At 50.2% G+C, this 21693-nt stretch overlaps 1 protein-coding gene across 9 annotated transcripts in view; it reads right to left on the bottom strand.

Moving 5' to 3' along the window:
- Positions 1 to 93: 93 nt before the first annotated feature.
- The window catches only part of ARHGEF11 (Rho guanine nucleotide exchange factor 11), a 122219-nt gene continuing 100619 nt past the window's right edge, over positions 94 to 21693 (bottom strand). For 3 of the 9 annotated variants that reach the window (XM_037132576.2, XM_053666228.1, XM_053666226.1), the window contains 23 exons: positions 20599 to 20743; positions 20211 to 20310; positions 19399 to 19428; positions 16012 to 16138; positions 12982 to 13161; positions 12850 to 12897; positions 12445 to 12632; positions 11977 to 12123; positions 11636 to 11715; positions 11341 to 11466; positions 10630 to 10747; positions 9585 to 9763; positions 8920 to 8995; positions 8482 to 8649; positions 7608 to 7698; positions 6758 to 6883; positions 5997 to 6058; positions 4828 to 5046; positions 4137 to 4499; positions 2997 to 3092; positions 1923 to 2170; positions 1475 to 1664; positions 94 to 1224 (listed from right to left, as the gene is read on the bottom strand). In XM_037132576.2, coding sequence (XP_036988471.2) covers positions 1166 to 1224; positions 1475 to 1664; positions 1923 to 2170; positions 2997 to 3092; positions 4137 to 4499; positions 4828 to 5046; positions 5997 to 6058; positions 6758 to 6883; positions 7608 to 7698; positions 8482 to 8649; positions 8920 to 8995; positions 9585 to 9763; positions 10630 to 10747; positions 11341 to 11466; positions 11636 to 11715; positions 11977 to 12123; positions 12445 to 12632; positions 12850 to 12897; positions 12982 to 13161; positions 16012 to 16138; positions 19399 to 19428; positions 20211 to 20310; positions 20599 to 20743 — 3166 coding nt within the window. In that variant the 3' untranslated portion in view covers positions 94 to 1165. The remainder of the gene's footprint in view (positions 1225 to 1474; positions 1665 to 1922; positions 2171 to 2996; positions 3093 to 4136; positions 4500 to 4827; positions 5047 to 5996; positions 6059 to 6757; positions 6884 to 7607; positions 7699 to 8481; positions 8650 to 8919; positions 8996 to 9584; positions 9764 to 10629; positions 10748 to 11340; positions 11467 to 11635; positions 11716 to 11976; positions 12124 to 12444; positions 12633 to 12849; positions 12898 to 12981; positions 13162 to 16011; positions 16139 to 19398; positions 19429 to 20210; positions 20311 to 20598; positions 20744 to 21693) is intronic. The other 6 variants (XM_053666222.1, XM_053666229.1, XM_053666223.1 and 3 more) reach the window with 5 other exon arrangements.

The following is a 21693-nucleotide window of genomic DNA, read 5'->3' as shown; positions in this document are numbered from 1 at the left end:
ACTTCCTTCTGTCCCTCTCTCCAATTCTAACCAGTCTCAGGGGAACAACCACACCTTTTATCATGGCAGTTCCAAGAATAACACACACACCACTACAGTGGAAGAATATTTAACTTTTCTTAAAAAAAAATTTTAACCATGAAAGAAAATAAAGAGTATACATTATTTTAACAGCAAAACAGTCATTTCCATATCTATATTTTATATATTATATGTATTTATATATATGTATATATACACCTAGCACAGTGTGTATATTCTGTTAGTGGGGAGTGCTGTGAACACAGAACAAGGGCAAATGTTGCACTGGCTCCTGGGGATGGTCCTGGGTGAGTTTAGGGACTCCAGCATTCCAACCCCTTGCCCCTCTTTCCTGGAGCCCAGCTTTTAGCTCTGTACCTGATGAACTGGTTTTCTGTAAGGAAAAGGGTGGGGCAAGGAAGACATAGGTAGGGTAAGAAATTCCCCGGAAGATGAGAAGTCCTAGTGGGGGGGAGTCGCTTGGCCCCCAGCTATAGAGACAGGACTCCTGAGCTAGCTGGGCCCACAGGGGACTGGGACACTCAGGGCTGGCTCAACCTTCAGGGCCCGATCCTGGAGCTGGGTATTAACTAGGAGGCACAAGTAAACCTCCTTTTCCCTTACCAGTAGCTTCTGTAGCTGCCTCCAGCACTCCAGGAACAGGAACATAAAAGGCCAAAGTTATTTACAATAGTAAAGATGCACATATAATACATACATATTTAGAGGAAACCAAGTGATAGAGAGGAGAGGTGGAGGTACCTCCCCTCAGCCTTGGGGTCCTGTGGAGAAAGGGAGGGGGAAAAAGTGCATTTACACAGAAGCTTCTCCCTTTCACTCCCATGTCTGAGGGTATCCACGCACACCAGTGGACAAGTGTACGTGGGACGAGGGGGGCCTTTCAGGTGCAGTCAGCATGCGTAGGAGACCAAGGAGACCTGAGGCCTTGGAAGGGTGGGCAAAAGAGAGGGGACAAGACACTGAAACTGGACTCCCAAGTAACATGCGGGTGTCCCTGGGCAGACCCATCTCCTCAACCTCCCCTACCATGGGAAAAGCTCTGGGGTGTCCCCACCCTGTGCCCTGCCTCAGGCCAGTCCATAGCAGAGGAGTGGGGGTGCAGAGAATTTGATGGTATGGACAGTTACAGTCCTGGGGATGTGGCTGTGTCTGCCGCGCTATCTTCCAGGGCGGTGCTGGTGCCTGTGGGGGATGCAATGATGACAGTGGGGAAGTGGCCTCTGAGATGACCCTCCCTCTTAACGTTTTGCCTGGAAAGCCCTCAAGCTTATGAGAGCTGGGGGAGTTAACTATATACAAGAAGGAAATGAGAACCGCACCCCCTCAGAATCACCCCCCCCCCCCCCCCACTGTGTGGCAGTGTTTGGTTTCTTCACTAGCAAGAGGCCTTCTCACTCAGGGCTGGTACGAAGAGGAAATCAGCTTCACTCACTGTCCTCAGGGCAGGGTTCCAGTTCTCGGCTGTCCCTGGAGTCAGAGGGCAGGGGTTCCTTCACTGGAGGTAACTGGGAGCTGTCTGTCCATCTAGCCGCTTCTGTGTGGAAACTGCCCACAGGCGTGGTGCCACCAGAGGACTCGCCCCCGAGGGACCTGAGCAGCTCTCTGTGGGCCAGCTCCAAGTCCTAGAAGAGTACATGGGAATGTCTGCTCAAGGCTGTTCATAAGCCTCTTCCCCTGGGGAAGAGGCTGTCCCTGAGTGTGGCTGGACGGGCTGTAGGGAGAGCCTGGGCTAGGCCCAGATCTGGAGCTCCCATGGACACACGCCACTGGTCTGTATCCCTTCAGGAACTCTGCCATCAGGCCAGGTTCCTCCACGTCATCATGACTGAGCATAGGCTGCGTACCCCACTGCCATGGGGACTGAGCCCCATTTCCCTCACCTTGAGCCTGATGAGCTTGTGGGTGAGCTGCTCAATGGTTCGTAAGATTAGGCCCATGTCCCTGAGGGCCAGGCTTGCGGGAGAGTGGCCGGGGTGCCTGTGATCTCCACTGTCTCCCTGCAGCTGGGGCCGAGGCTCTGTCTGCCAGGCTGGGAGGGTCTCAGGCTGGGAGAGGTCTGTGGGTGCCCCTGTGGAGTCGGTGCTTGAGTCCAGGGGTCCTGCTGGCATGCTGACATAAAAACAGTTCCCTGTCCCCACGGCAAGAGAAAGATATTAGGAGGCAAATGCAAGGGAAGTGTAAGCCATTTTCTGTTCCCTTGGCATTCCCTGTGCCAACTGGGACAGGGAAGCCACCCTGCAGATGAGCTCAGAGCACGCTGGCCTCATGCTGCCCACGGTCTCTTGAGACCCTCCTCCTCTGGAAAGCCTTCTAGATGACAATTTTGCGTAGTGTGACCCATACCAGGGAAAGATGCTTAGTAATGGAAGTTAAGGAAAAAGGAGCAGGGTTGTTATGTTTCATGTGGGAAACACGGGAGGGACTTCCATTCCTTGAAGGAAGGGTAAAGAGGTGGTGGCTGGTTTCAGGAACTTTTGAAAAGCCGTGGGCCGTAGTCTCCTTCACTCTGCCCCATCTAGAGCTCTGTTGAGATTCAGCACTGCCCCTGCCCCAACTACCATCTATTTCATAATTGCCTCAGCTCATCACAGGGGGGTCAGACAGCTGCAGGAAGGACCCAGAGGGTCCCTTGCCTGACAGGGCAGTTAGCATAGACACATGCTGAGGAACCATGGACGGCATGTAAGCCAATTTCCACAGTGATGCTGGAGTGGTAACTGGGGTGGGGAAGAAGTGGCTCGGAATGTTGGGCTCAGGACACTGGGCCCAGGGCACCAGGCCGGGCTTCCCACCCCACCACATGACCGAGTACAGGCTGTTTACTGCTCTGAGAGAGGCCTATGCAGCTCTCGGCAAGGGGGTGGCACAAGGTCTGTCCCTGTCTTTGGCCCACAGGCAGGCCCCTAACTCCCAAGGCCAGCTCTGCCCTCCGGCTCCCAGGAGGGGTTCATTACCCGCAGACTTTGTTCCGCCTTCCACTTCAGGTGGCTCAGACTCTGACTGGCCACTCTCTGGTAGTGCAGGGACAGCCTTGCTGCCTGCCACCTCAGCTGCACCGACACCACCACCACCAGGGAGAGTGGAAACCAAAAGAGAAGGGAAGGGAAGGAGAGGAGAAAGGAGAGGAGTAGGGGTGGAGAAAAAGAAAAAGGGAAGAACACAGTGAACACAAGCTCACACGTGACTACACCCCAGGGAGCTGCAGAGAACTCTCCCACCAATTCACCAAAGGACAGAGAAGGAAGGTCAGTTCCCAGAAACCCAGGAGAGAGGGCAGACCTTTAGTAGATAGAATAAAAAATGCTCCTGTAAAGGGAGGCAGAGCTGAACATCAGGGGAGGATCAGAAAACCCTGGCCCTAACTCGAATCCCACCTGACTTCTCAGGAACACCCCCTTTTTCCCTGCTGTGCTCCTTGACCAGTCTTCCCTCTTCAGCTGAGTCCTCTCTGTGCCACAACCTCCCTCCCTGGGCTCACTGCTCTGGCCAGACACACCTGTCCTGAGGGACCATCCTAGCCAGTTTCAGCTTTTCTTGTCTTAAAGCTGTCCACTATATCCACAGCTTGGGTGCACTCCCTGCCACCTTGTTCACTCGCCACAACCCTTCCTCTCTCAGCGTCTTCCCAGACTTGTCCTACAGCCCCTCCTCTCTGCTCAACCTCCAGTCCAGCGGCCATCTCCACCCCACATTGCAGTTCCTCCATCACTGACATGTGCAGGGATGGGCTGCAAGCAGGAGTCCTTGTCTTTCCAAGTCTGAGGCTCTGAGAAGAGCCTCGCCTTTTCCTTAGGATTGGCAGATCAGTGAGAAACACTAGCAGACTTAAACTGATGGCCAGTCACTCATCCCCATATTACAATGAAGCTCAGAGATAGTTCAATATGCTTTACAGTCACACAGGAAGTGAAGGAGCTAGGGCTCTGAACCTTGGCTGTCTGACCCCAAAATTTCTGCATGCTATCAATATGTCTCCTTCTCCTAAAACCCAGTGTGCACTCCTACAGGATAGTTGGGGAAGACTCCCTTTCACCCTACCCAAAATGGCACTCACTCCCCGCGCCCCCCCCCGCCCCCGCCCCAGTTTATTTTACCCTTTCTCACAACTTTGTAACTTCCTGCTGCCTCTGGGCTCGAAGCCTCTTCCTCTGGACTCCTGTCCAGCTCAGGAGACTCCCACACCCCAGAATTTCTGGTCCTTGGGGGCAGGTGTTCCAGAGAACAGAGAGCCACATCCTCCTGTTCCAGCTGGTCTCCTTCTGTCCCTGGGAGCTGGGTACTCTCCTCTTCACCCCCAGTGAGAGCTCGTCCAGGGGAGCCTGGGTCCCAGGGGTGAGAGGTGATACTGACGACAGAAGGTGTAGGTGTCAGGTCATCCTCTGGCTCTCCAGCAGCCTGTGGTTCCCTGGGGTGACCCGGCAGCAGGCCCCACAGGATCAGGTGCCGCAGGTTCTCCACTGGAAGGAAACAGGGAGCTAGCTTCCCTGGTACAGGACCCAACCAGTGGTAGGACAGTGCAGAGGTGGGAGCGTTGCCACTCCCTTCCCGACCCCCAATTTGGTGAACTTGCCTCCTGAGTCCCTGAGTAGAGTTGGAGGGCTCTGGCCAACCAGCTGGGGCTGAGGGTGGGGAATGGGAGTGACAACTGTGTCTCTGCATTATCTCCCCTCAAGTACAACCAGGGAGAATCTTCAGGCAAGTGGAGGGTTGCAGACATCTGCTAGTTAGCACTGGCCATGCTACTAGGGGGCCGGGGACTGATGGCAGGGTCCATGAGGCACTCACCATCTTGTAGGGCTGCATCAGCAAGTCCTTCCATGAACAGCGGGCTTGGGAGGGGCAGGACAATGGGGTCCCTTGTCCTGCCACCTCTATTCTCTCCATCCAAGGACGTGGAAGGCTGAGGCAGAGCACCCAGTTCCTTTTCCTCTACACTGCTCTCATGCTCAGGGTCCTTGAGCAGGACTGGATGCTTCCCTTTGACCTTCTGCTGGGGCCCAGTATCTGTTTTGAATGGGAGGACAATATAAGGCAGGAAAAGAGGGCGGGCATGTGGGGGTTGATCCCATGCGTGGCTTTGGATTTATGGGGTTGGAAACATTGGCTGATTCATACCACAATGTTTACTAGGCACCTACTGTGGCCAGGCACTGTCCCAGGCTCTTGTTTATTAATAAATTAGACAAAGATCTCTCCTTTGTGGAGCTTATATTCAAGTGCAGGGACACAGAAATAATAAGTGAACTGCCAAAATAAATTAGAAGGGGAGAAGGGCTATGGGAAAGTGCTACAGAGCAGGGTATGGGGGATCAGCAGTGCTGGTTATGGTACCAAATGGAGCTGTCAAAGAGGGCATATTGTTGCACAGATATGCCCTGGAGGAGGGGTGGAAGTTACGAGGAAAAGCACTGTTAGCAGAAGGAACAGAAAAGGGACCCAGCCAGGTTGCCTTCCCAGGGAGATATCTCTCTAAACCCAAGACCCTAAGCTCTTTCAAATACTAGCTATCAGTGAGAATTACCCGGAACCTCCTGCCCTGCCAATCCCATTCCGGTGATCATTGTGAGCTCCCGCTCCCCTGTTCCTGCCCAGTGTGCTCCCCGATAGACAGTTATGCCTGCAGCTCATTCTCCATTAGTGGCCCCTGACTGGAGGAAGCAGGGGGTCCCGGACTCCCAAACTTCCCTCTCTTCCTCCACTGCTAAATTCCTGTCACCCAGAAAGCCAGGGTCATACTCTATTCTCGTGAGCTCGTCTAAACTTGCTTTAGTCTGTTTTCCTTTCTCTTCCAGACTTTCTTCCTCCATTTTTTCTCTGTTCTTATCAAAACCTCACACCTCTGGCCCTAAAAGTTCCCTCCCTTCACCCCCACTTCACCTCTGACCACCTTCCTAACTGTGCCCACAAAAAATGGACTTAGATGTTAGTTCACAAAGACCACTCAGGAGACTTACCTCCAGGGAATTCCTCTGGTTCTGGGTCACTTCGGAATACTTCTGAGTCATCCAGTCCTACCCTGAAGGAGGAAACAGTGAGTGAGAATTCACCTGCTGGGAATGCCACCTCTCTGCCAGCCAGGAGGTTGAGGTCATGACATCCCACCCTGGCCTCCAGAGTGAAAATGGGCAATGAAGGTGGAGGGTCCAAGAAGGAAGTTCAGCACCTGCTGCCTGACTGGCAGCCTGAAGAGGAGGGTGGGTGCCAGCCAAGCCTCTCCTGGTCCTTGATTCTACCTCCTTACCCCACTTTAGGTGTGGTCTCCATTACAGCCGTGTAAGGGCTGTTGGGGACAGCAGACAGGGAGACAGGGATGGAAGGCAGAGGTGTGGGAATGCCCCTCTACCAGCCTGCTAATGCTTGTTTGCTGAGGCTGTCTATCCCCAGAGAGCTGAAGGCTTAGGAATAGAAAAAAAACAAGGGGTGCCCTGACCAGTGTGGTTCAGTTGGCTGGGTGTCATCCCTCCCTCAAGCAAAAGGTTGTTGGTTTGATTCCTGGTCAGGGTACATGCCTGGGTTGTGAGTTCAGTTCCTGGTTGGGGCACATACAAGAGGTAACAGACTGATGTTTCTCTCTCACATCTATGCTTCCCTCCCTCTCTTTCAGCCTCCCTGCCCACCTGTTTAAAAATAAATGAATTAAAAAATCATAAAAACAAACCCCCAAAAACCAAGGGGCTTGGAATCGGGAAGCAAGGGGGCCTGGAGGGCTAAGCACCTGCTGGACCTGGGGCTTTGGTGGGTTGACTCCTGAGGGCCAGGGGGTGGGGGATGGACAGGTGTTGGGGCAGCTCCAGGGTGCCTGGTGGCGTTCCGAACGGCCTCTTCTAACAGTTCCATCCACCTGTAGCTCGGCATAACAGAGAGTACTGGTGGTGAGAACAGCAGCCAGTCACACAGTAGCTCCCCCACTGACCCCACTGCCCAGAGCCTTTTCCACACTCTACCTCAGGGACCCTTGGCCCAGCAGGGCCTCACTTCCCTGCACAGTCCTGGCTGGCTACTCCTGTGTGGCTCTATTATTTGTAGCTACCAATGATTTAACAGAGTATAACCCTCTGTTATACTCTGTGCTAAGCATTCTGTATTTGTTCTTTCTCAAAATAACTTAATACACACATTTTACAGATGAAAACCCTGAAGGTGAGAAACTGCCTGGCTCAGCCTGTCTCCTTCCACTGTGTCAGGCACCTCCAGCTGGCTACTGTCAGGCAACGTGGGTGCGTGAATGACTGGGGTGGGGATGAGGGTCCTGGAGGCAAACATCTGAGAAGAATGTGTGAATTTAAAATACTTGATGGGGAAAGGGAAGAGAACTCAAGAAGAAGGGGACAGGGCCAGAAAAAAAGCAAAATGGCTGGGAGACTGCTGGGAACCCCTCCTCCCTATCATTGCTCACAGGAGCAGCGACGGTGACCCTACAAACTTTTCAAAGTCTGTCTTTTCTCCTACTTCCCTGCTCAATACCCAGTCATCTGACTGTTCAGGAGCCCATGCCTGGCTTCACTGTCCACTGTCCTCATACATACCACCCTGGTCCTGAGAGTGACCCTCAAATAAATTCTCACGTGTTCTTGTCCGATGACGTCAATGCCACCAGCTCATAGATCTGGGGTGGGCCCAGCTCGGAGGTGCAGATGATGAAGAAGGCCCGTTTATCTGTGTGAGGAAATGAAGGTAGAAGGCACTGTACTGGGGATGGCAGAGGCCTGACTCTAGCTCGGTCCGGGGCAACAGTGCACATTCAGAGCCCTGACCCTCAGAATGGATGAGAATGCAGCATAAGGCAGACCTCGGTCAACCCTACTTGGGACCTACTTACAAGGGACAGAGGCAATTCTGAAACCCCTAAAGGCATCTTTCATGGCCATCCATTACCCTCCTGCTTTCCTAACAGCAGAGGCTGGTGTGTGTGTGGCGTTTAGGGTTTATAAAACTTACTATGCCCGTCACCCCTTTGATACCCAAGAGGCAGGGTAGGTCTCACACCCACATTACTGATGAGGAAAGTGAGCCCAGAGAAGGTGGGTGCCAGGCTCTTGCTCCAGAGCCCTTTCCTGGGCACATACCACTCCGCATTGAAATATCTGTCTGTCTGTTCTCTGATATGTGGAGCTTCAGTCTTCTCTCCATCACTCTGGGGAAGGACGGCTTGTCCTACTTCTCTCTGCCCAATCCTGTTTAGGCATACTTAGCCCACCCTGGTGCTCACATCCTCTCCTGTGTGTACCAGGTTGTTTATCTTCACTTTGGTCCCCATCCAACCCATCATCCTACCCCATCTTGGATCACATTCTCCTGCTTAGAAGGGTCAGGAAATGAGGAAAGGAGTACAGGTAGACCAGTAACTTCTGTAACACCCCAGATTGGCCCTGCATCACCTGGTGCTCACTGATCATAGCCCCAGGTCCCAGACCAGCTGGGACTGGCTCTGCATGGTACCTGTGGCCACGGAGCGGATGAGAACGGCATTGAGCTTGAGCACGGGGCTGAAGGTCTGCTTGCTGTCTGAGGAGCCCACGGCTGTCTTACTATGGCACTTCAGCAGCAGCTTCTCATCCTGTTTCTGCAGCAGCACGAGGAGGTCCTCCAGCAGCAGCACATGGAGGTCTGGGAGGATGTGGTGCTCGTGAGGCATCTCTAGTTGCCACTCCTCCAGCACAACACACAGGGCACCATGGACTCTGGGACACCTGGTCCCTTGCTTTTTGGTACCCCCATGCTGTGCTTAAGGAGTCTAAGCTCTGATCCCTGGTATGTTTTAAGCTGCTTCCCAGCTCTCTTACTATCCTTTTAGAGCACCATGTTCCAGGAAGGGAAGTGTGGGGCAGCCCAGCGCACCACAGAGTTTCCCCTGGGCCCTAGCCCCCGAGCGCATACCCAGGGTCTTATCCTTGCTGATTCTCCAGGTCAGGGGCCCCTCGTGGATCATCTTTCTGGTTGTAAGATCCAGGCTCTGTCAAGGAGAAACCATTCATTCATTTATTCATTCATTCATTCCATCAGTCAACAAGTATTTGAGAATCTACTAAGTCCCAAACACCATTCTAAGGGATAAGTGGTGACAAGAAAGTCCTTGCTCTTACCCTCTTGTGAGGGACACAGACAAGTAAATAGGCCACTACAAAGCCGTGTGCCCTGTGCTGCACTGGAGGATATGGCGATGGCTCTGGTTTGGGTCTCTCCTCCATACTGTACCACATGCAGTCCACCTTCCCAAGGAAGTCATTCTCTGCCTTACCTGCCCACCCCTTCAGCTTTATTCCCTTCTAAAGGGTCTACCTTTACCTCAAGTTTGAACTCCAACCCCTGCTCTTCCCAGTTGAGTCCAACATCTAGTCTTTATTGGTGAGGCTGTCTGCTACCTCTCTCCAGGAAGGGACTGACCGTGGTGACAGGAGGCATGTGTATTCTACGGCCCTGCCAAGTGTGGCCTACATCTCCTGCCTTCTACTCTCCAGGCCTTGACCAGAGTTCTGCTCCTCAGGGTGCCCAAGAATGTGCAGGGGGATGGGGCTGACCATGCTGTCCACTGTGTCTCTTACCTTGAACTCTGCTGCCAGGGGGTTGCTGGCCCTCTCCAAGGAGGTGGTGTCAAGGCGTTTCTGGTAGCCCTCTAGACGGTGCCGGTTTTCTGTCTGCTTCACTGCTTCATTCACATACTTGAGAATTTCGCGGCATTGATCCCGGGCCCTGCAGAGCTTCTCGTGCTCAGAGGTGCCACCTACCAATAAGCACAGAGGAGGTAGTTAGGGGTTCATGCCTAAGAAATCTGTAAGAGTCCAATATGACCTGGCTACTTACAGCCATGGTTACTGGCCCACTGCAAACCAGCAGGTATGGGTATGGATATAACACCCTTGCTTAATCGAGAACTTCAAGTATAACATTTCTTTTACTGAGGGTCACAGGATTTCAGACCACTGTTTTGAAGATGCTAATAGCTCTTGGGAATTCCACAGTTGTGGGGGGACAGGAACAGACTACAGGTGATTGCAGTGACTGTGCCTCTAGGAATACCTGTTAAACTAAGCTGAGGTTCCTCACACTTGCATACCCTGATTCCAATGCCCCAAATTTGAGAATGGTGAACAATGCTCAGGATCCTAGGAGCAGTGAAAACATGGGGTTAGACCCCCTCATTCAGCATGATCCCTACTCCTTTAGTTATCACATATGGCTGTGTCTTTTGTGCACTGCACAGAGACATCCAGCGAGGGAGGGCGGGGGCAGAGAATGGGGACTAAAATCCAGCCATGGCACCTGGTGAGGGACCATGATCATCAGAGGAGCCAATGTGCCCTCCGTGGGCCAATCTGTGTCCCCTCAGATGCTGTCCTGAGCTGTACGAAGGCCTCACAAGGGCTAGAGGTAGCCCTCACCTCCTGCTGCTGCTGTGCACCTTATTTTTTCCAAAGTACATTTACAACCATTATTTTCTTTGAGACTGACCATAACAAGGCCACAATGAAGATCCTGAAGACCAGAGAGGCTGAGTGACTTTATAAGGTCACAAAGTATGTTAGTGCTAGGACTAGGGTCTGAAGTGAGGGCTGCTGCCTCCCATACTAGCCCCTCGCCGAGCCCTACCCTCTGTGTACTTGATGATGCTCTCCAGCAGCAGTGGGTATTTGGTCAGCCGCTGCATCTCAGAGATGATGAGGTCCCGCAGCTGTAGCCGCCGGCACTGAGGGTGACTCTCAGCCTCCTAGACGACAGGAGGCACAGACAGAGGAAGATGTCAACCTGGGGTTAGGAACTGGCTTATGGGCTCAGGACCTGGGTGGGTATGAAGATGCCAAATAGGTCCTAGCACCAGAGGGTGACTCAAACAGTGATGGCAGCTCCTTCCTTGAATGTTTAGGGAAAGCTTGGTGGGGGGGGCAGGGAGACAGAAGTCCATGGAAGGCATACGGTTAAACAAGCCACATAGTGCAGGTGTTATTCCCACTTTATAGACAGTAAACATGTGAGCCAGACCTGCTGACTGCTTATCAAGTATTCTTTTCAACAAATAGTAGTGTCTGTCTCGAGAGCAAGCAGGTATGTGACAATATTTTTGGAGAGGTGGTATGAGGGAAGGTACAGATGGGTGCAGGGAGTTCCAGATTACCTTCCCCACTACACAGAAAGGGCTTGGGGGCTTGGAGCTGGGGCTAGGAGGGAAGTTCAGGAGACCCTTGGTGAACCTGGTTTGTCGAACCTGGTTTACAAACCCTGCCCCGACTTTATTAAGATATGACTGACTTGGCCAACTCTTAGTGGCCATGAAGAAACATGGAAGGATGGCCAAGGATGAACCTGCATGAAGAGCTGGAATCGGCTCTCCTTGCGCTGCTTGGTCTTGATCAGCTCCAGGGCTATGGATTGGTACGAGCAGAACTGGGCGGCCACTTGCTGGAGTTCTTCTCGGGCAGGACCATCAAACTGAGAGACAGAATGGACACAGGCCAGGCATCATCACATCCCTGCCTGAGACCGGTCCCTCCCTAACTCCTCCTTTGCCACATCGTCAAGCCTTGTACCCAAGGCTTTCTAGTGAGCCCTCCCTCCCCATCTCCTTGAGCAGGAAAGGAGGAGCAGTTTGCCACTATACCCGAGCCAGCATGAGGTCACTGATTTCTTTGATGATGGGACCTTCTTCCCGGAGCTTCTTCATGGCTTCACACCAGGAATCTGGGGCGAGGGGAGAAGAAACCGAAAGGCCTGGGATTGAGCTGCAGGAGGTGTCTGACAGCACTGTTGTGGAGAAGGGTCCGGAAACCAGTTACTTTGGGGGGAACCGGAATGCTGGTTTCACGTTATCCAACAAGCTCTCTCACAAAGAGTATATGGCAGGGGTTATCTACACAGGGAGGTCCTGGCTTGTGGGCAAAAGTGGAACAGAAGCCTGAAGGCCAGTCAGAAAGGGATGTCGGGGGGAGGGAGGCTCCTCACTGTGGATCTCTATGAGTTCAGGCAGGTTGGGGAAGAGCTGCGCTAGCTCCTCCCGGGGCATCAGATTCTCCTTCTTCATTCGCTGGTAGAAGATCAGGTCCAGGACCCGGAGTGTGCGTAGATGGGAAACCTCTGTCACAAACAACTCTGAGCAGGGGTAGAGACAGGAGGAATGGAAAAACAGAGAAAACACATTAGCAAGTATCTAGAGTCACTACCGTGACCACCACAAACCACTTTATTTCGGGGGCGACCGAGTGCTGTTTGCAAACTGCACATCAACTTTTCTCTCACCAAAGAGTTTGAACTGACGTGTCCCTTACAGGGTCAACAACATGGACCTGGTCCCATTCCCAGAGTGCCCCCGCCCAGGCATTTACTTCTTACCACCCTTTGCATCTTAGGTGCTCTGCACCTATTTTCATATGAGTTAGAGTGGAAATGGGGTAAGGTGGAGCATGTTCTCACCGTTGATAACCTCCTGCCGGTCAATCTCCCTCTGGTTTAGCCCAGCCACCACATCTTTGCCCACTGTATGCTGCCAGTTTTGGGTGTCTGGTTCTGGCTCCAGGTCAGACAGCTGGCCCAGGTCATCCTCCAGAAGGTGGGGGAGGAGGACATCTGTACCGAACCCCAGGCTGGGGGACTCAATGCTCCTGGAGAAAATGGGCAGCTTAGCTTTACGCAGAGGAAAAACTCACGCATAAGGTTCGCCCCTCCCTTTCCTGCCAAACCTGGTACCCCCGTCCCACTGGAAAGCAGCAGGCCATGAAGAGGAGACACACTTCACCAGCCATCCAGGGGTGAGAGGAGCAGCTGAACATGGCAGGGACTTGGGCACCAAAGACAGATGCTACTGCACCCATCACTCACCTGCGGCCCATTTTGGGGGTGAAGGGAGGAGTTGGGTTTTCAAGAGACCTGTGGAGAGAATGTCAATTCTCAGAAACCCTCTGCCTCTGCCCATGCATTACCCATGGTCCCGGCCACCTGAGCCCTGCCCACCTGGTAGAGAGGCTAGAGGCCGATGATGAGGCTGACTGGTGGAGGCGGGCAGCCTCCGCTGCGGCATCCATGTCAACATCACTGCGAGAGCGGGGCACATTCTCTGTCTTCCGAGAGCGCTTCAGCTCCTCCCGGCCCTTCAGGCTCTCAGAGCGGCCCAAGCGAATCTCTGAGCGTGAGCTGGGGGAAAGGGCAAGAGACCTTAGGATCCGATGTCCTGGCCACTTTTATCTGCCTCTCCATCTCAAGGACACCTCAGTGGTGTGGATTCTCCACCCCTTCACCACAAAAGGCCCAAACACCTAGACCTAGATTCACCAAAACACCAAACTTCCTAGATGAAAGATACTTCCCAATGATAACCTGCTTCTGCTACTCTACAAAGTTCTCCCTCTCCCTAGTCTGGGATGGAAAGAGCCTCTCATCTTGCTCATGACCGATCAGAAAGGGATCCTACAGGAACAGTGAAATCTGGGACTAACAGAATCAGACTTGCAGTGTGTTCTAATGCCAAAGAAACCAGGCCCTGTCAGGAAAGCCATGGACACCAAGTCCGTCATCAGGGACTGCCAGGTCCCACCCTGGCCACTCCTCAGCTGTCTTGTGGCCAGTCCATCTTTGTCCTCTGCTGAGGAACAGGTCAGCTCCCACCATGGACCCTGCTTGAGGTGAATCCTCCCTTTTACAGGCACCACCTTCACACAATCATTCTGGCGTTCTCTACATGGCCCGTCAGAAAATTCTATCTGCTGATGGATCTCCACTCCTCCAGTTGTAATGTGGATTTCTTCCATTGTTAATTTGCCAGCATCCTTCCTAAGCTTCCATTTCCTCTTTTGGGAGTATATCAGTTTGGCAGTGCATTTACAGACTGGCAGGAACCTGTTCCCTGACCTGCCAGGCTTGGCTCCTGAGTATTTCTGGGGCTTGATGAGATGCTGACAAGTGGGTGTTCTCTTCTGAGTCCTGTAGCACACCAGCCCCGAGGCAGCCAGCATCTGTGAACCCTTCCTGTACAGGATGGTGCCTCCCCCACAGCCCTACTGGGATGCTTCTTTGTTGACATTATTGTTAATCCCTGTCTCTAGGACCACAGGAGGCCTGTAGAGTCTTGAGGGCTAAGAGCACAGCAAGCTGCTGCATAGGAGATAATGGCTTGTCTCCATCCATCAAGTACCTCCACACTGACAGAGGACCTACATGCAGCAAGCCCCACCCCAGCATCCTGAGGGCTTGTACGCAGAGTTAGAAATCACACTGCCAGCCGATCCCTACTAAACTCATCTCATCCCCTGATGTCTGTTTGAACAACTCCAACCCAAACTAACTCAAAACACTTTCATCAGTGCCCCCAGTGGGTTGTTTTAGCATGACAAACCTCATCCAGTGAAGTTTCTGAGGCTACATAGTAAGCACCTTCCTTCAAATGCCCATAAGTGGGTAATACTTCCATCAAGAAGTAAGGCACATAACCTCTGGCCAAAAATTCCTCCAGTACTGCCTTCTCGAATCAGGGGCTTCTTATACCTGCTAAATGTCTATGACAACCTCTGACCCACCTTGCTGATACTATTTTTTCTAAAGTTGCTTGCTAGTAAACTTAAGTCACCAAATCCAAAAGCTTCTGCTGAGAGTAAATTTAGGATTCTAGTGAAATGTCTTAGGGCAAATACACCCAGCAACTTCAAGAATACAAGTTTGCAAATAGCCTCAGGTATTTTCTCAAAATGTTGATCTTAAATTGTGTACTTGATACATCTGTAAGACCATGCCTACCCCAGCAATGATATAATTTGTATATTTAATTTACTCAGTAATATTAGTACTCAACCTCACCCCAGCACGAATCTAACTTTTATCTAAACATTTGTTAATTCTCATTTGACAACATCATTGAACACATATTAAAATATCGGAGTAATGGAATAACCTTGCATACAAGCAGGAATGTCCTACACATGGTTTGACAATCAGGTATGTCAGAAGTAAACGGTTTGCTGCTTACTGACTTGCCTTTGTGCCTGCTTTTACTTAGCCCAGCCCAGTGGCTCAGACTTGAGTGCACACAAGCATTATTTTCCTATTGCTGTACCTCAAGGGAAACTTAAGAAATTTGCAAGGATATTTCCAATTACAGGCAAATTTCACTTAAGTGCTGGCTGTAGAGTTTCAGACATGAGCTGACTGTCATCATGCCACAGTCAAAAACAAGTCTGAGAGTTTTTCCAATACTAGAGAAGGGTTCTAGTTAGAACCTGGCCAAACACAGAGACTATGAGAGACACCACAGCTCCTCTTTACTCTTGAAAAGAGCAATTTGTTTTGAATAAATGAACCTTGTATCTCTTTGTGGATAAGGACATCTGATGCTCACAGTTCTAGCACCTGCCTTGCAACTGGCTGCCTCTCGCATGCCCCCAGCTGGGGACCTGGCCCACAACTCAGTCATGTGCCCTGACTGGGAATTGAGCCAGCATCCTTTTGGTCCACAGACCAGCACTCAATTCACTGAGTCATACCAGCCAGGGCTAGCACCTGCCTTTGAAGCTCCAAGTAGAACCTCGTCTCCAGCTCTCTTCCCCATGGGCATTCAAGACTGTCTTTTGCCTGACTTCTCTTTATCTCAGGACTTTTCTTCCCCCTCTAGTCTCCCCTAGCCTGTCATTTAGGGTTTCCTGATTAGCTGCTTCATTTTATATAATCCAGCTCATTCTTCGGATGAAAGCTGCTGAAAGTCATAGCGTGAACCGCAAGAAAATTTTAAAGGCAGCTGGTTCCTGGGCTACAAGGGTGGAGCCTGCTCTCTCTTCTGTTGGTTTAAATGCCAACAAATATTACGTCTTCTTCTGAAGACATCCAGATGGGAAGGTTGGGGGAGGGAGAAAGAGTTCCACAGTAGGAGCCTCTTTCTAGTGCAGGGGCTAAAAGTCCAGTGGAGGCGCTAAAGTCGCTGGAATTAAACCCTAGCTCCAAATCCTGTCCGTGTGTCCCTCTCTGGGCAGTTGGCAAGCGCCATCCAGCCACTGCTACCTGTCACTCTCCAGCAGGTCCTCAGGAAAGCTTCCTGTTGAGAGTCGCTGTGTCCCAGGTTCTGGGGAATCATACGGCTGGTTGTTCTCAAAGTGCTGAATGATGTTCCTCACGTTGCCTGGTTTGACTGGAAGCAGAAAGATAATGAAGGACATTCTGCTTTCCATTCATGGACGACGTCCTGGGGTTCCTGATCCCCTCTAACCCAGAAGACAGAGCAATGAGCAAGTATAGATGAGAACAGTGTGGGGCCGAGAATCAGGAAGCACGGTCTAGTCCTGCTCTTCTACTGATAGGCAGTGCAGCACGGGCAGTCCCTCTACTTTTCTGGGTCTGCTCTTTTTTATCTGCAAAATGAGAGAGTTTAGAAGTACATATTCTATGGATATTTCTTTGGACTCTCACATTCTTTATTACAATAGTTCTTCTGCTTGAAAATTGTGACTAGGTTTTCTAAGAGACACATACAGGTTAAAAAAAGATAGCTAGGAGGACCAAAAACATATCTACATGTAATTTGACCATGGTACCAAATTATATCAAGCATTTTTAAAATTTATGTCACTTTTAGAGTTCATGATTTCTGTTCTTTCTTGACTTTCTGTTCTTTCTGCTCCCCATACCCCTAACTTCTTGTCTCCATCCTTAAGAGAATCAAACCCACTATCACCAGTGAGGGAGGCTGAGGAAAACAGAAGAGAGATTCTCTGGCATTCGAATTCTAGCCCCTTTTCAAAGCTAAGACAAAAGACAGCTATTCTTGTTTGAAGAAGCAGACAGGGCATATAAAATAAAAGGGTAAAAAGGCACATGGGATGTCATGCAGAGACCTGGAATGAGACAACTCAGTGGCTCTCATCTTCAAAGTCCACTAGCTCAGGTCCAAGTTCAGTGATATGAGAACAGGAGTTGGGCTAGAAATGCTGCTCTGCCTGAGACCAACAGGAAGGGTCAGTGGGATGGGGGAGGCAATGTAAATACCCCAGAAGGCTAATACCCGATCCTAACCACACTAACCCATGTCCCGCCCATGCTTCGGATTCTGGTATCTACATGTACAAACTTACAAATCTCCCCGTGTGTTGAAAGTCTAGTTTCATAAGAAAATTTCCAAGCAGGAAGCTATGGTGATGTTTTTCTAAAACTGCCAAAAGGTGGCTGTGTGAATGGGACAGAAGTAGGGGTATTACCATCACTCCCATTTTGGAGCTTGGGGCCAGATCTGCCTGTCCCTGACTGAATGTAGATCTGGGCCTTGGGGAAGTGCCAGGAGCCAGGGTCAGCTGTTGCAGCCATAGCCCCAGGCTGCCCTGGCTGGGTGATGATGGAGCCTGGGAATATCCTCTTAACAGAAAGCCATAAGGCTGAGTCCACTGTTCCCTTTCCCAAGGGCCACTTGGAAAATGTCCTACTGTCCTTAGGATATAGTTACATCCTAGCTGTGAGAAGAAACATCTGTGACTGTGAGATGTTATAACTGCAAAACCCAGAGTACAGGGGGAAAAGCTGGTGGGAAGTAGCACATTTTTAAAAAGAGCGAAGTTTCACTAGCAGCCTTCGTCTTCCTTCCTCCATTCTCTGAATGATGAGAAAACTAAATAAAAGTAAATTGACTAACAGTCAGATACTTTTACTAATAAACAAGGGCAACAGTTGATGGTCCTAAATGGCAACTCAACATTGAGGCTTTCTAGCTTTGATGGATGCGTGGTCTTTAAATATGAATACAGATCTGCCTGGTATCCTGGGAATCTGAAAACACAAACCATATCAAGAAATTATAATGAAAAGATCTGACTCAAAGACATAGTGGACATTCAGCATTTTGATCCTATTCTTGGGATCAGCATCTCCACCCTGGGCTTTGCTGTCCCCTCTGAGGGTGACACAAGGCAAGTAACTGGGGCATGACTGCTCTGGCTCCCAGAGCCTGATGCCTGCCTTGCCTTCCGTGGGCAGGGTGGATGGGGAAAAATATGTATCAAAGACTGAGGGCCTAGGTTTCAAGGCCATTCTTTTCTTTTTCCCCACTGTTATATAATTACTTTTTAAATAATTATCTTTGTTGTTTTAAAAGAGCACGATGAATAAGAATTTAATAATTAAAAAATTTATAGATGTTATTTTCAATTGCCACTTTTACATAAAATAAACTCTAGCAACAGAATAATTTCCTGATTGCACCCACTATTACCTTCCTCCACAGACTTATTGTAGAATCTAGAAATATTAATTACTTAATTGTATGCATGTGGACCTCTCTGCCGGGAAATGAACCTGTCGGATTCTAGGTTTTAACCTTCTTTGGGTTAGTTAGTGTATATTATGCATATATTTAGTTTATTTATTTATTTATCAATTTGTGTAAAAATTGGTATTTAAAAATGTTAGTAAGTATCTAAATTTTAAAAAAGATTTTATTTATTTATTTTTTAGAGTGAGGGGAAGGGAGGGAGAAAGAGTGGGAGAGAAACAGCAATGTGTGGTTGCCTCTCACTCGCCCCCTACTGGGGACCTGGCCTGCAACCCAGGCATGTGCCTTAGACTGGGAATTGAACCAGTGACCTTTTGATTCACAGGCCTGTGTTCAACCACTGAGCCACACCAGCCAGGGGTTATGTATCTATATTTTAATGCATAGGTTCTAGAAGATTGATGATAGATACTCTACATATTAAGTTAGATATCAGGGTCATTTTTTTTAAACTATTGCAGTAATAGAGTGGTGGCAAAATTAAGAGTCAGCATGTACTACGCTGAAGTAAGAGTGTACTACACTGAAGGGTTAAACAGAATAGGTGGTATAAATTAAAACTCTCCCAAAGGAAAACTGCCGTAGGACCATTATTTACTAAAACCCCCCACATACCCTTCAAAAATTAGGACTTTTGTCATTATTTTGATTGAGAACAAAAATCTGAGGAACTTGTGCAGGACATTTCAGTGTGGGAGGGTTTCTGTCATTTCTATGAAATCCTGGACTTTTGGCACCTCATCCATGGAGAGGGGACAGAGTGAAAGAGGAAGGCCTTAGACTGTGAAACAGTTGTGGGAGGGCCCAGAATCTGGCCTCTGAGAAAGGCCAAGAGGAGCTCCACCTGGGGAGGACTGTCTGGGCCCCTCCCAACCCTGCAGCAGGCAGGCATGGGGCAGCCACTGCCCCCCCCCCCCCCCCCCGCAGTGTCTTGTCACAGAGTAGCTTTAGCAACAAGGAGGAACATATAAGAGAAGTGGAATAGGAAAGGAAGGGAGAACAGAGCCAGGACAAGAGGAGAGGGTAAAGAAGGAAAGGGAAGAAAGATGGTACTTTAGGAGGAATAATGGGATTTGGGAAATGGAAACTCAATGCTAATGCAAAGAAAAATCCAAAGAAAATGATCCTTTTACCTTCCACAGGGGACAAGGGAATATGAAATGCTAAAAGAAAACAAACAAAAACAAAAGTAAACCATGAAAAGTCAAATTAAAATAAAAATTACATCAAGCTGGAAAATGAAAAGTAATGGCAAAAAATCAGGGCTGATCTAGGAGACCCTTCCCCCTCCTGCTAAAGTAGCAAATTTCAGAAAAGGCAGCAGTCCCACCCCAAGGCCATTACAGATTCCTAAGACTAGTACTGGGGGAGGGTCTCAGGAAATGATGGCGAGGGCCCCAGCAAGTTCCAGACAAATGATACAATGGAGGACAGTAACAACAGGCTCAATTAGTTGGGTTACTGATAGCATTAGGGGAACCTCTGGGCCCCAAAGATGGCACTAGGTGCCATCTTTCCACCTAGTTCTGCTTAATAGTAACTCGAACACCCATCAAGGGACCATAATTGCTCCTAACACACAGGCCCACAGGAGTATAGACGAATCCCACCAACAAAGGTAAAGGCAGCATTCAGTATCAACACAGCAATCCTGCCAAGGGGGAAGTATTCCTCTGTATGGCTGTTCAGTAGCTAACAACTGGTTCTGAGTTCCTAGACTAAGACCAAGGGACTGGCATGGCCTCCTTGCCTCTGATGCAGTTACCTGTTCCTCAAACAGCCTGCAGTGGCTCGCCTGGTGGGAACGCAGCAGCACTGAGAGGAAGCTGCAGTTTCAGAGTTTGGGCCTGTGGCTCCCAGAAACAATGGAAGACCTTCTGCCATCATACTGGTCTGCGAAGGGGCTGAGGTCCCTATCCAAGGCTGTTGGTCCCCAAGTACTCACTACTCTGCGATGAGCTTTTGGGCTTCCCAATGTATTTGAGGATAGGGTTTCGCTTCTTGTCCTCCAAGGAATCCTTTTCTTTCTTGGAATTGCTGCTCTGCTGAGACAAGAGACATGGGGTTTGGAGAAAGTCCTAATATCCAGACTTGGCCACTCATCACTCTGCCACTGCTCCGAAGACTGGGTCTAAACAAGTAACGGGAAAGCAGATCCACGCTTGTTCCCTAAGTTTGAAGGGAGGGTGAGAGCTGCTCTCATGTGAAAAATTTCACTGACTCCATGGCCAAACGTGGTGGGATGAACGAGGTAACTCCAAAAGGGCTTTCCCAGTCTGCCACAGTGCATGGAACTGACAAAGAGGAGATAGTTTCTAGGGTAGCTTGGTTACCTTCTTGGTCTTCGGGAAGAAGGGCAGCCACTTGTCCTTGTCAGGAGCAGATGGGGCCTTCTCAGCTGTGTTGGACGGCCGAGCCTCTCGAAGCCGGATCCCAGCATGGCTCATGTAGGTACTGAGAGCGAAGTCCATGGGAGTGCTGGAAGACAGGAGTGGGTGCTGACTCAGAAGGCCCAATCATGCCCCTGCCAGCAGGAGGAAAAGTAGGAATGCTGCTTCAGGCTCTAACACCCAGTTGGGTGGGCAAAGGAGTAGGTATGGGCCAGGGCTCTTAGAGGCAGGCCTGAATACTTGAATGTGGCAGCAACCAGAAACTGCCTAGAAGTTTTGGCTGCCATGACTCCTGGGAGAAATTGTATTCTTTCCCTGAGCAGAACTCTTCCTAACACAGGGATGTGGTCAGTGGGAGGTCATGTCAGTTCCCTATAATGGAAGCAAAAAAGCCATCGACAGGCCTGGAGGGCCAGCTGAGGCCCACGGTTAATGTCTTTAGGCATTTAAGTGGGGATGGAGTAGCAAAGGAAAGGGGAGAAACGCTCACCCACCTCTGCTGAGGCAGACTGCCTTCACCACCCTTCCACTGCCAAATACAAGGACAAAAAGAGATGGAAAGGACCTGTCAAGCAGCTTTCAGTTGCCACAGATGAAACTGTCCAGAGCTCTGTGTTTAAAAATGGATTTGGCTCTCAACTGGGTAGACAGATTATCCTCTTTGTGGATTCAGTGCAGCAAATGCTTCAGCCCTGGTTTTTTCCTCTCCTCTCAGACAGACTTCTAACCCCATCTTCTCTCCCTTGATAAATGTGTGGATGTTCAGGGAATGCATTCTCATTTTAGCATTGGCTGCCAAGAAAGAGATCTGTACACAGACTTCAAAAAAATTCATAACATGTGCTAAGAGAGAACATATGTTATATCCCAGCTCCCTCTATGGGTGCTGCTCACACAGGCTCTTTCGCTGTTAGTTCTGGAGGTAGGTTAAGAGAAAAAAGTGGGAATGGAGACCCAGGGCAAACAGGGGTGAAGAGGATGCAAGGTATGGGAATACTGGGAGTGACGGCAGCTCTGTCTTTACACTGAGGAGCAGAC

Source organism: Artibeus jamaicensis, unplaced genomic scaffold (genome assembly GCF_021234435.1).
Source record: "Artibeus jamaicensis isolate MK-2021 breed Jamaican fruit bat unplaced genomic scaffold, CSHL_Jam_final contig_447, whole genome shotgun sequence".
Taxonomy (NCBI): domain Eukaryota; kingdom Metazoa; phylum Chordata; class Mammalia; order Chiroptera; family Phyllostomidae; genus Artibeus; species Artibeus jamaicensis.
The sequence above is the reverse complement of the archived record's forward strand: the minus strand, read 5'-3'. Positions and strand labels throughout refer to the sequence as shown.